Below are 14,126 nucleotides of genomic sequence, written 5' to 3' on the forward strand. Positions count from 1 at the left end.
AAAAAAATGAATGAATGAATTTTAGCAAGCATATGCTTGTCACTCTATAAGAAGCTTGACTGTTTACATGCTGTCTATTCAGAGCTGTACATGCCACAGTCTAATGTATTTACACCAGCAGGTAAGTAGTTTTCAAAGTTAAATCATAAGCACATTGACTACAATATGTATAAAGCCATACTGCTGAAATCTTTTGTAACTTTTGGAGTTAGAAATAAGCAGTCATATTTGATTCTTCTTCATTTTAATATATTATTTGAATTTAGAGCTATTTTAAGTCATAGCTTCCATCCTTTTCATGATCCTTAAAATACTATATTAGCTAAATGTTCACACTTGTCCTTTTTAGCTTGAAAAGAAATGTCACATGCTAGGTTTCTGTAAATGACCCACATTCAGATGTGAACCAAACATAATAGCTTCTGCCATTCATCAAGCAGTGAATTGCTTCAAATGTAGGACACAGGGCAGAGGACTTTGTAAATTACTTTGTTTCATTGTCCATCACCAGAACCTGTGGCATAATATGTGACCTATTTCTATAAACAATAATGCCTAAGGCTTTATGAACAGGTGGAATGTAGTCTCTCTTTTAATTACATTTTGAAGAAATTTAAAAATGTAAAATTTTTAGACATATTGAATAGTTGTATTGTTAAAAGAAATTAAATTTTTCAACCATCACCATGTAATGTGTATTTCAGTAGAATATCATAAAATTTTAGCTTTTTATTAAAAACAAACCTACACAGGTTGCAAAAGTAGTGCAATGACCTTGTGTATTCTCCTTTTAGATTCACTAATCAATAGAATTCTTTCCATGTTTGCCTTTCTCCTTTTCTCTCTTTCATCCAATATGATCCAGTATCTTCAATTTTATTCAGTTCAATCTGATATTTATACACACATACCCAAAATGGCAAAAATATGAAAATACATGCGTGTATTTGTGTTATTTTTAACCTATTTGAAAATAACAAACTTTCATAACTAAATTTGATCATGGAAAGTTGAACTTTAACATTTTATTGAACAATTCTAATACTGTAAATACACAGAGAAAATAGTTTGCTGCTCTTTGTCATCAATGTCTACCAATGCCCGATTTATTTATGAAATTGGAGCTGTTTTTACATTTTTTATCTTAATAGAAATTATTCTAACATTTAGCTGGAATCATTAACTTTCTCAAGAGAACCAAAAAAGTGAATATTTAATAGATGTTCACCAAATTTGATCCGTATGGACTGCATAAATATCCAAAAGGATAAAACAATTCACTTTTGGATAAATGTTATATTGCTTGACTGATTATATTATCAAATGAATTACAGAATTATCAATGTTCAATTTATTTCTAAATTTTGCATATACGACTATGACCATAGACTATTTTCTCCTTGTTTGTGTAAGCTGGCTCTGTAGAGCTGATAAATATGCTAAAAACTAATAGAGGTTGGTAAGTTGACTCATTCACAACCCATAGTGAAGCTTTTCACTGGGAAATGCCACTCAAAATGGCAAAAAAAAAAAAAATTAAAAATCAAAATAAAACATAATTGACCTTCATACAGCTTTCCACGTTCCTCTCTGTTAAAGCATTTGTTTACCATCCTGTAGATCCTGGCTTGGATGTTTGTATAATTATTCTTTCACACAGAATGAAGGAGATATAAAGAGGAGACAGACATTTCCTGGGCAAAAGGAGCAGAAGCTAGCAGAAACAGGACTGTGATTCCTAATTAATTCAAAGTTAATTGCATTGTTGATAATCCTGCACTTAAAATCTTCATATAGAAAATGTTTATGGCAGCAAATTGACAGTAATTTAACTACATTAAATCTTACCACCATTAAAAGAAAAAGATGAATGTTACATTAAACAAGCTTAAGAGAATGGTAAAGCCTAGTTCTTGTTTAACAAGACAACTAGCAAGTCACTCACATTGCTGACCTAGAATCTCCAAACATAGTAAGAATAGCAGTTGCATTTCAAGATGTCACCAAGCCATGTGGACCATCAGAGACGCCGGGTGGCAGTTTTGCTTTTTCAGTTGTTTCTCAGTATCCATGGGAGATTGGTTCCGGGAGATAAGATGCTCAAGTCCTGTAGTCAGCCTTCCAAATCCTGGGGTTCCACCTCCTAGGAATCAATGAACTGTAGAACTGCGGATTGTGTATTAAGTTTGTGATACATGATTGGCTGAACCTGTGGATGTGAAACCCAGACATAGGAAGGGTGACTATATTTATTGAAAAATATCTGTGTGTAAGTGGATCTGATCAATTCAAATCCATGTTGTTCAAGGGTCACCTGTACTTAGAATCATCTGTGGATTATTTATAATGCCTAATACAATGTAAATGCTATGTAAATAGTTACCCGTGTACAGCAAATTCAAGTTTTGCTTTTAGGAACTTCATGGAATTCTTTTTCAAAATTTTTTCAATCCCTGATTTGTTGAATCTGTAGGTATAGAACCTGCAGATACAGAAGGCTGACTGCATTTCCACTATGTGATGAATGAAAAGTAGTTGGGGGGAAAAAGACACATGCATCTTAGTTGGCAAGAGGGTCAAAAAAATCTGTTTTGGAAAGGATCTAGTTAAATGAAGATATGTGTTGTGTCTTTTATTTTCACTGAAGAGTCAGATGATGGAATAAAATGAACTTTGGAGTTAACTCTGAGTTTAAATTCTCTCTCTGTTACTTATAAAGAGTAAGACTAACTTTTGATTTTAACATGTAAATATGTAAATGACAGGATTAAGGTAAAGCTAGGTAACACAGTGAATGTGAAATGAACTACCATTATAATAGGAAAGCAATACATTTAAATTTTATTATCTAGCCCATTTAAAGCAAAATATAATTATCCTGATCATTGAAAGAAAATACTTAAAATTCTCCACACCGTGTAGAAAGACATTTCCATGTGATCCTTAATTATGTTGATAGTCCCATTTATATTTTGGGCATCTTGTAAAAACTTACTTCTCAGATGGGTAGTTTATTGACACTGTGATGCATTAGGGTTCTTGATCTGGTCTACAGACTGTTAGTGGCACAATTCTATCTTTTTTAAACTGGTTCCAGGCAAACCTGGTCAGCCAAGTGTCCACTAAGTCACAGGATAAATATGATATTTCCCCAGAGTTTTAATTTTACTTAAACTTTTACAAAAAACAAGCATTATATTAAAACAAATACACTGATAGATTAGGGATAGAATACACATTTTCTCTTCTCTGAACTTAGAGGTAATTTTGGGGAAAGTTTTATAAGCATTGGCTTAATTAATGTTTATAATACTCATCTAAATGTTACTAATGAAGAATTAATATTTTTTAGTAAGATACTTTGCTGTCAGTTTATCAATATCACAAGAAAAGCAGTGCTTTTCTAAATGAATATTTGGAGATGTTTTGAAAAATGGGAAAAGATTAAATGAGTCGCTCATCAGGTTAGATACTTCACCAGATTTGTCCATTTATTATTCACGTTGTAAAGCAACCAACCAAGCAAAACCTCTGTGCTGACTGAGCTTGTGGCATGACACTAAAACCAACTTGCTGAGGAAATATAAATCCAAACTCAGATTTCCTTTGACAAATCCCTTTCATTTGAACTAATTTGGACACTCATATACAAACTAATGGCTAAATATTTCTCATTTTTCTACAGTCTATAACTTAGAATCAGACATAGTAGGCTTCTAGGAGATAGCTGTAAAAATCCCAAATTGTTGTTGTTGGATTATGATATCTAGCAGAGAAAATCATTAAATCATTTCTGGAATCTTAGTCAAATAATTTCTGAAAAAGAGAGGGGACTAGTGAATTAAATACATAGAAATTTATAAAAGAGACAAAGTGTTTAATAACATTGTTGGAAAAAAGCAAACAATATTTGGGAAAAAAACCAAATAACAAATGATTTTGCTTTTAGATTGCACAATGATTCCTGGATATTAGACGCATTTCAGCGCATCCACAGTGAAGAAACCAAGTTTTTTATACCATATGATTTGGAGATTTCCAATCAGGAACTAAGCTATATAGTAAAAAGATCTGAGCAATGGAGAGGACTCAATGGTGAGAGAAGGAAGGTGAGTTGAAGCAGATTTGTGTTTTGACTGCACGAAAGAAGCTCATTCCGTTAGCATATCAGTCAGCTGTTAAATTTTCTCACATTGTTTTCTGAAGCCATTTACTGTTGTATTTGATCACCACCACTGTACAGATCTTGCCGCTCAATTGTATGTTTATTTTTTTATTAGTCGAGATGAGGAGACATGACCAGATGGTACTTATAGTTCAGCACTCTTATTTTCTTATAAAAATATTTATTGATACCTGCCATATACATATATGTATGTGTATATGTATATGTATGTGTGTGTGTGTGTGTATATATATATATATATATATATATATATATATATGGCAAAATACACAACGGTTATGAAGAACATAAAAGAATGAGTTTCCACACATGACAAGATTTTCAGCTTTAAAGTGACTTTGAGTGAACAGGAGGGAAGGGATATTACTTCTGCCTTTCTCCTTTGATGCTTTTGTTAGTCAGTCCCCTAGACTAATTTCCCTCTTTCAGGAGAAATCTCCTTTGCCTTTTTCATTGGCTTCACCAGGCTCTTACGTGTTAGCGTCTCCCAGGGTTCTGTACTTGGTTTATTCCTTGTCTGACTCTCCATAGTTCTTTGATAAACCTCCTTTCAAACTGTGTCTTCCATCCGGCTGAAGATGATCAAATATGTGTCTCCAGGATACACCTCCTTTCTGAGTCCCCCCAAAATACAATCCAGCAGCCTACTTGATATCTCCAGATGAATGTCCCGAATTTACCTAAAACCTAGTATGGTCCAAACAAAATCGACTTAGTTAATTAATTAATGCATACATTTTACCTGTGCCATTTACACTTCCATAATCTCTGTACTTGGCATTTTCATGTACTCTGAATCACAAAGATCTAAAACTCAAGAGTTTTTCTAGACTTTTCTTTGTCTTCCTTAATATCTCCTCTTCTCTATTCCATTTGCTACTACCTATGTCTAGGACCTCAATACCCACCTTCTGAATGACAGCCATACTTTGCCAATGGCTTTCTCTGCCTTCAGTCTCATGCTACAGTTGCCACATTGTTGCACTGTCCATGAATTCATTCTCGTCTCTTGTCAAAATAGTATTTCTAAAATGCAAGTCTGACCCTGCAGTCCCCTGTCATAAAACCTTCAATAACTTCATACTATTGTGTGTTTGCCATCTGATTCTTTTCTACCTCTCCAGTGACATCTCCTGCGTGCTCACCTCTCCCATGCTTTCTCAACATTCCTCTTACCAAATGCTTCTTAGCAAAATATGAGGAGGCCATATAAAATACGGATAATTTGCTAAATATGTCATACTGTTTCACATTACCATACATTCCTCTCTGTTTGGAAAGACAGCCTCCCAACTCCTCACGTACCACCGGGCAAACAAACTATTCTCCAGGGCTCAGTTTGAGTGTTTTCTCGGTGGAGCTGCCAGAGACAACCATCTCCTTTTTGCTAAAACTGCCTGTTTTACTTGACCTTTCCAGCATCTAACACACAATCTAGGGATTAACTCCCCGTGTGTTCCTCTTCCTCTTTAGACGAAGACTTCTTGTGTAATAAACCAATAGTTTCTCCATCTTTGTGTCCTCAAGCCCTAACAGGGTCTGCAGAATAATAGTACATTTTTTTGTCTATTTTTTCAATACATAAAAGAATGTGTGCATGAACCATTGAATTATTAACCACATTTAATCTGCCCGTATAATAGACATAAAATCTACCTCATCCTCTTCTCTACTTGATAGAAACCTAAATATTAACTTTTAAAAAAATTCCACATGGGCTTACTAACAATATACTCAATATGTCTTGAATTCTCTTAATTTAATAATTAGTTTAAAATTACAGCAGACATTTTCAAGACCACTGTCCTTGACTTGAAGTAAAACAGTTTTTACTTTACCTTATATTCATTTTGGTTTCTTCTTCAAAAATCCTTGACTAATAGCATACTTTTTAAAAGGCCAAAGTGGTTGAAATCCTAAAAATCAAGCAAACAGCACTTTCTCTCTGGGATAATTTCAAAGTGCCTGTTCATTTTATTTTGTCATTAAGTTTCACAACATGGAAGTTTAGAAATTTGGAAGGCAACCAAACTTATGTACCAAAATGATTTGAGTTGAACAAGAGAATACAGAGAAAAATAGAGAATTATTTTTATTTTAGCTAGAGAAGACAGAGAATGAGAGATGGGGGAGAATGGGAAGAACAGGAGGAGAGAGAGGAGAAGAGGGAGGGAGGGAGAAGTCAACTAGTGCTTAAGTGCTAGAAGGAAAATTAAAGGAGATTGTGAAATTCCTTAATTCTTTAAAATTCATATTTATTCTCTTCTTTGTAAAATGGCTTAGCTGACACGTGATGGACAAGAGTAGAACTCAGGAAGAGAGTGTCACTTGAGTTTCTAGTCCATCATGCTGACTGTGTGTCCACATTCAGATGGATCAGAGAAAAGACAATTTGATTAAATGTAACCAAAGTAAACGATTTAATCAAAGGCATTTTTGTCTTAAGTAAAATATTTTGGCTTAGATTCTGTTGAGCCATTACCAGAAGTGAATACATCTGGATGAATTGCTGCTGTTCCTTTCACAGCACAGACTCAGCATCCATCAGTGATGAGACTCATAGAGATGTGTATGCAAATCATTTGAAAATCTGTAGAACACCTGTTATTTCTTGCTGTTGGAGTGATGTTTGTTAAGCACACAGAAACATTCTCAAAGTTAAATGATAGACGTATATATTTTATTTGTTTGTCACATCTCTTCATGACCTGGTGTTTATACTATGAAGCCTTTCTCTTCCTTATGATTAATTTTTGTATGTTATTCTTCTTAACTTGTTTTATGATTGCTTGTCTAGTTTATTTCAATAGGGAAGTAAGGTAGCGCTGTTGCATAATTGATGTACTGATTTCAAGATATTATACCAGTTTAATTGAGGGCAATCATCTATAATCTAAAATGCTAAATTAAGAGTGGAGTGGACATTTTAATATAAAAGTATTTCAAGTAAGTAGTCTAGAATTCTTGTGCTTTAAAAATTTGATCTAGATTTTTGCCATAGTGCTAGCTATTAAGCACGTGCTTCTCATTTTTATGCTCTGGATTAAGAATGGCCACATAAATGGACACTTTATAATATGCTTAATTTCATGTTATTAAATTGATAAATGCAAAAGCACAGAATACATTTAGAGTATGATGAGAATTTAGGATTATTGCATTTTGTAATTTTTATATTGTTCATACATACAATTTATCATTTGTGCAAAGACAGCCAGATGATAATTCCAAAGTGTTTTAGCCATGTTTTTGAGAAGGAAAAGGTCACTTTCAGTAGTCAGAAAAGACATCATTCTATTAAACTAATTTGCCTACATGCAAATTTTGTCATTTTTACCTCATTAACTATTTATCGTGGAGTAAAAAAATATATATTCATGAAGGGGCAGCTCACAGCCTGATGGAGCTGGAACTAATATTTTGCGACTCTAATGATTTTTTGCATCCTTAATTAGATAGCATAAGGTTGATATGATTAGGTCAGGATGTAGTGTTTTTCATTAAAATACATTTTAGGAGCTGTATTCATAATCTGCCCTTGCAATTAAATAATGAGCCTATGAATTTAATATTATCGACCCAATTATTACCCCATGCAAAAGTATACCGTTAATAAATTTGTGCTGTAGGACCTTCATTAGCAACAGAAGAAATGATATTTCTAGGTACACAGATTGAATGGATATGCTTCAACTTATATAATGGTTTTAACCACATCGGGAAGCAAAGCTTCAGTACTTAGGCACTTAATTCCAAAACGTGCCTTACTATTTGTTGAAGACTAATTTACATTGTAATTATTTTCTTAAAGAAACTATCACTTTAGAATGGGCCATCGGAGCTCATAGAAGTAGCAGGATGCTAGGCAGAGTTGGAGAGTTAGGGCAGTTGTGCATTGTGGGACAACGGAGTGTAAATGTGGAGATCCGATCAAGCAGTGTAACTGGAAAACACAACAACTAAAAAGTCTATTTCTCGAGTGTCTGTATTATCTGAGAACTACCATATGCAATTAATGAAGATGAATATTTCTGTTGTACGTTAGAGTAGTTTTTATTAAGGGACGGCTGTACAGTGGAAATATGTAAGATACTCTGAGAAGGAGCTGCCCACCTCTTATCATGAATGTGTACATACAGGGAATCACACACACATAGAAACACACCCTGTTCTCTTATCCTTGCTATTTATCCACTACTTGTGTACTTGGGTAGGGACCACAACAATTGAGTGCTTTAGTTCATTCTTGATGAAATTCTATTATGAAGGTTCTATACAATTTATAATTTTTAATAAAAGGAGATGATTAAGAAAACCTGAACCTACATTTACCGATGAATTACTAAGGAGGTAAAACTAACCATTGTTATTGACACAGAAAATTGCGGGCATTGTGTCGTGGTATGACTGCCGCGTTTTCCTGGAAGTATTACTCATCTCTACTTGGGGAATACAGCCAGGGAGTGCGGTGAAAGCTTTGACGTGGGTCATAAGTTGCAAGGTGGCAGCAAACAGAAAAAATGGAAGCATGTTGATGGGGGCTTGAGGTGGAAACACTTGATAGATTTTTCCATGCAAAAGTCTGTATTCAGAATCTGTCTTTGCAATTAAATAATGAGCCTATGAACTGAATATTATCGACCCAATTATCATCTCTAAGAGAAAGGAGACAGTGAGTTGAGGTATAGTGATAGGAAATACCAAGAGAGTCTGAAAACTGAAAGCAATTTGTTTTGGCTGGAACAAAGGATGGAAAGAAGGAGAGAGATCAGCCTAGAGAGGTAGACTGGAAACTAGGAAAGTGCACACTAGTCAGGCCTACATATTTGTCACGGGCAGTGGGAAGCCATGGAAAGTTTTAATAAAAAGAAGTAACTCATTCGGTTAAGACTTTGAGTTGCCTTTGCATTGAATTTTATGAATTGCTTATTTTAAAGCTGTAACTAATACTTTTGCTTCTTGGAAGGTAAATAGCTTAATGCACTCTGTCTAATACATGCTTCAGTTTTCCATCATTAAGAGTTGTTTATTCATGAAAGGTCCAAATGATCGATGGCATTCTCTAACTATCCAATCAAATCCCACAGTCACTTATGGATTGCGTTTATGTGTCATCACATGTTCATCATCCTGTCCTGCAGCCGAGGGACAGGTCCAAGGCTTTGAGCATTTTACAAGCTTGGTGGGGACTTGAAAGTAGGTGAGGATAAACAACATGTCAGAGTGGTGACTACTAAACAAAGAAGACTTGAATCTTATTGGTTCAAAGTGCAAACAGGCTGCTCTGAGTCTAAGAGGTAGGAAGCAGGGTCTAACTCAACTAGAGCTGAAGAGCATCTTCAGTCCTGATAGCAGGAGAACAAATGGTGGGCCCTGAAACCATCTACATGTAACACTTCCGGTCCCTGACTGTGATCCCAGCCTTCACCCGTGGAGGTCCCCCGCTTTCCAACTGTCTGAAAGGCACTGAATTGTGTCCACTAGTAAGAAATAAGAATCTTAGGCTCCAGAATAGAATGCTTAGTGAAAGAGACATGCAGCAATGCAGAATGGTAAATGAACTGTTCTCTGTTGGGAAGGTAGTGGACTAGGTGCTAAAACCACTGCTGCATTCAAGAAGAACATTTCTTTTTTTCCAGTAAAGAATGTCTCTTAGGGACTTGAGTGAATACAGCTTACAATTATGCCTAAATTATCTTAAATAAAGAGGTTTCTGCTCAGTAATAAAATATCTATTCTGAACTCCATATCCAAGGTTATTTTCTTCTTGTATTGAACAAATTCCCAATTCTAAAGAAGCATGAAGACAGTTATCTTTTAAAGATTTTCTATAAATGTAGCCTGTAATTAGAACTAGCCACAGCATAGAAATTCCAATTCTTGTGCAATCAAAAGATTGATGTTGATCTAATTGGAAAATATAAATCTTAGCTACAGTTAATATATATATATATATATATATATATATATATATAAGAGGATAATTTTTAAAAGGTACATGACAACAGACATTTTGGCTTTGTTTTTCAAATCATGGTAAGCAAGGAGCAGAGGAAGTTTTTCTGTGTTGTTATGATGGTTTTGGTTAATCGATACACTGTTCTCCCTTCATCTTTTTTTTATCTCTGAACTTCTGGGATGTTTGTTTATAACTTACCCAATATGTTGTTAAACTTTTGAAAGATCATTCGGGCATGGAGAGATTGATCTCTTCTATGAAGTGAAAATGATAGATAACGACTAAAGAAAGTAATAACTAGGAGCTTTCTGAAGATACCTCACATGTTTGTGCTTTAAGATTGACAAAGACTTATTTACCTTTTGCTAAGTACTTTCCCCCTTGATTCTAACATCATTTCTATGTGGAGTGAAGCATCATCCATATGTTTCTGATTCATTAACACTTAATTTGTTAGCCTCCCTTTACTGGAGCGGTATAGAGCAGCTTTTTCATCTTTTTTATAAGCTTATTTTCTTCAGACACAGGAAATCAAGTTTTTCTAAGAGTAAACAAACTTAAACTCAAAGAGACATGAGAGAGTTTTGTTTGCAACAAAGCACCTATTAGCTTTGAACTACTTCTGTAGTCAGTACGCAAATTTCTTCTTTAGCGATCCCTGAGAATCCGATACAGTTGTAATTAACCAAGACACAATACACAGCTTTCTGTTTTATTATTTACTGAATTTTTCGACTATCTTACTCTAATTTCTCTTCATGATAAAACAGCCAACTACTGACATATTAATGAAGAAGTCATTAGTGATAGTTATTTAATTGCCATATTATTATTTATTCTTATTAGTAATGCAGGAGCTATTTATCTTTTAATAATTATGTGGTGTGAAATTAAATTTCATGTAAGGCATTAAACAATGTCTTTTTCTTTTTTCATTGGCAGTATAATGTTCTTTACCAGGAAAAATGAAAGTCAAACACTTTATCGCATCTTAGTGTTTTTTGAGAAACACAAGTTTTCCAACATTACTTGCATCAGTATAGGTTTTAACGAGACTAAGATACAACTCCATCGAAATACAATCTTGGCTATTCTTCTTTGTTCCTTTTACTTATTTAGTTTCTGTAAGGTGTTCTTTGGACTTTTAATAGTCACAAAGCTTGGATAAATTAATATGGCAAAAGTGTCACCATAGCATTACTACTTGTTCAGAGAAATCATTTGTTTGACTCTGAACACTTGCATTTTGGTAGGTCAAAGAGAATTTTAAAAATAATTCTTAGAATTTAAGTAATATTTTTTAGGAATGAAGGGAGCAAATAAATAGCTATTACTGTGGCTCAGTCTCTAATGTCAAGCAATTTATATGTTGGTTCATTTAATTCTCAAAACAAACATAGGGGTTTGTCATTACTCTCATTTTGCAGATGAGAAGATTGAGGCTCAGAGAGATGAAGTAACTTTATTTATTTATCCATCCAATCATTTATTCACCACTTTTTTATTGATCATCTTTTTAGGAAGTACATACTTTTCTTAGGTGCAAGTGAAAGTAAGTTAAAAGAGTGTCTCTTCCCTTGTAGTCCAGTAAGGAAATAAATGAGTGAAAATATAATAACAATACATTAAGCTAGTGGAATAATAGAGCTATTTGCTGGACATTATTGTGGTACCTTCAACAAAGATAATATTAACCCATTTGAAAGGTCCATTGAAGATCTCATGCTGTAGAAGATGATTGAGATGGGGATTTAAGATGAAGAGTAAGTAGTCCAAGGACAAATTGGCCACCAAAAGAAAGGATGCTCCAAGCAGGGGATAAAATGTTATGATGTTTTGGAGCACAGAAAAGAGTTTAGCAGATACAGGTAATAGGGAGCACTAAGACTGGATAAACAGGAAAGAAAAGGACTCACACTGTAGCATCTCACTTCCTGTGTCCATTCCAAAACCATTGTTCCCAGTATTTCAATATGAACTGGTGCAGAAATGACCCATGAGAGACTGTAAAGTCAAGTCAAAAGTTACAAAGGTATACATAAAGTTGTCCAAGTGGTTAGATCTTCCTTTGATCTTCTTTGTGCTTTTATAAATTTCCTATTAATTTTCATAATGAATACATGTTTTTTCACAATTAGGAAAAAAAAGACCTATGAAGCTCTTTGAAAGGGAAAAATATCAGGCACAATTTAAAATCCTTTACAGCCACAGTCCTGTACCATTTAGGAGCAACCACTATGCAGAAAGAATATGAAACAGACAAAACCAGCAATTCACGTTACGCTCACGAACAGGTGTTTCAGTCATGACAATCTGTCTGCTGCATCATGGCCTTATGATCTATCTTCAGACTGGGAGGAAAGAAAATCCCAGACAGCATCAATGTTGTAAGAACATATAGGCCAGCATGTTTACAGCGTGTCTCCTGGTCCATTCTGACTGATATCGTTCAAGTTTTGGGGAAACGTGCACGTTGCTTACTTTGGTGGCAGAACCTGGTCACACTTTGTTTGTCCTGTTGAGATTTGGTTGGTTGTTTCCCTTTGTCCACATTTCCTCCCTTCCAATTAGGAGTGCAGTATGGTTTCCATTGTCGCCGCCAACAGCAGCAGTTGTGCGTTATGCCTTGATTAGGTTCTAAAATACAGCTAAGCTGTTGTGACTCTTCCTGCTGTATATTTGGCAGCAACGAGAGTCGCAATGCGGGGCTCCAAGTGACTCACGCTGCCATCTACATTTAGTTTCTGGTTTTCAGGCTGGTCCCTTGGCTTCTTCTCAGGCAAGCTGTTGGAAAAGCTCTCATTGCCACTCTACAACCTGTCACCAGGTTGATCTATGACCCATTTATCTCTTTGCTTAAGAAACTTGCTTATTTTTAATTTCTTGCTATGAAAAGCATGTTTCTGGGTTGTTTTGTTTTTGTAAGTATTTCATGATTTACCAAATAAATAAAGTCTGCCCTCTCCAAAGTTTGTATCCTTCTAGAATGCCTTCAAACCTTTGCTTTTTCATATTTTGCTGATATTTCTTTCCAGGCATCTTCTAATTATCTCTAGTCACATATAAAATCTTGAACAATAAGTTTATTTTTTTCTTCAGGATGAAATGAGATATGTCACTAAGTTTATTTTTAAACAAAGAATGCAATTTTTAACTAAACCCTCAGGTTTTTTTGAAATTTATATAATGCTTTAGATATTGCAAAGTCTGAAGGGAAGGACAAGAGAATCTAAGTACAGGAAACTAACTACCCTTGACCAAGAGGGAGTTGGTTTCAAACTCTGAGGAGTCTGCATGAGAAAACAGTCACAGTCTAATCTGGGATAGAGATACTGATACATGCCATATGTGCATTGCTTCAAATCAGACCATTTCTTGGTATCATGTATTATCAAAGGAATTTTTAATATGAAAACCAAATTGTCCCTGTTGACAATTTCTTTTAATGTGTATACCCTTCTAAAATCTGTCCTTCTCATCTCTTAATTTCCATCTTATTCCTGTATACCCTAGAAATAAGCTAAAACACCTTTTAAAGGAATTCTTGGGCATCCCTTAAAATGTAGCTAAGAATTTCACAGTGGTCAGCAGACTGTAGTCTGATAAACATAGAGTTAAGTAATGAAAGTCTTACTTCATTATTTTAAAAGATTTTTTTTGCCTCTTTAAAGTGGGTGAAATAAACTTTAACACCTTTATTAAGATGCAGTTTACATACTTTTATGTCCACCCATTTAAAGTGCCCGGATCAGTGGTCTTTATCATGTTTACAGAGTAACCTAATTTTAGAACATCTTCATCACCTCGAGTACTGTCATGGAAATGGAAACATGAATCTAAAAGTAAAACTCATAAAACTTGAGATTACTGGGAATTATTATTTTCTTTTTAGATTCCAGTTTAAGGAAGAAAATTCCAGGTACTTAAGGTATACAGGGCAGATCTGGGTTGGCTCTAGAGAGTTCAACCATATATAACCCT

General features: G+C 34.6%; 1 protein-coding gene across 1 annotated transcript in view; it reads left to right on the forward strand.

Moving 5' to 3' along the window:
* Positions 1-14,126, forward strand: part of LOC309967681 (uncharacterized protein) — a gene marked incomplete at both ends in the record, with an annotated part of 268,712 nt that overhangs the window by 196,173 nt on the left and 58,413 nt on the right. The window contains one exon of the mRNA XM_082848441.1: positions 3,950-4,109. Within this exon, the coding sequence (XP_082704567.1) occupies positions 3,950-4,109 (160 nt within the window). The remainder of the gene's footprint in view (positions 1-3,949; positions 4,110-14,126) is intronic.

This window comes from Leucopleurus acutus, assembly GCF_964270905.1.
Source record: "Leucopleurus acutus genome assembly, chromosome: 10".
NCBI classification, from domain to species: Eukaryota; Metazoa; Chordata; class Mammalia; order Artiodactyla; family Delphinidae; genus Leucopleurus; species Leucopleurus acutus.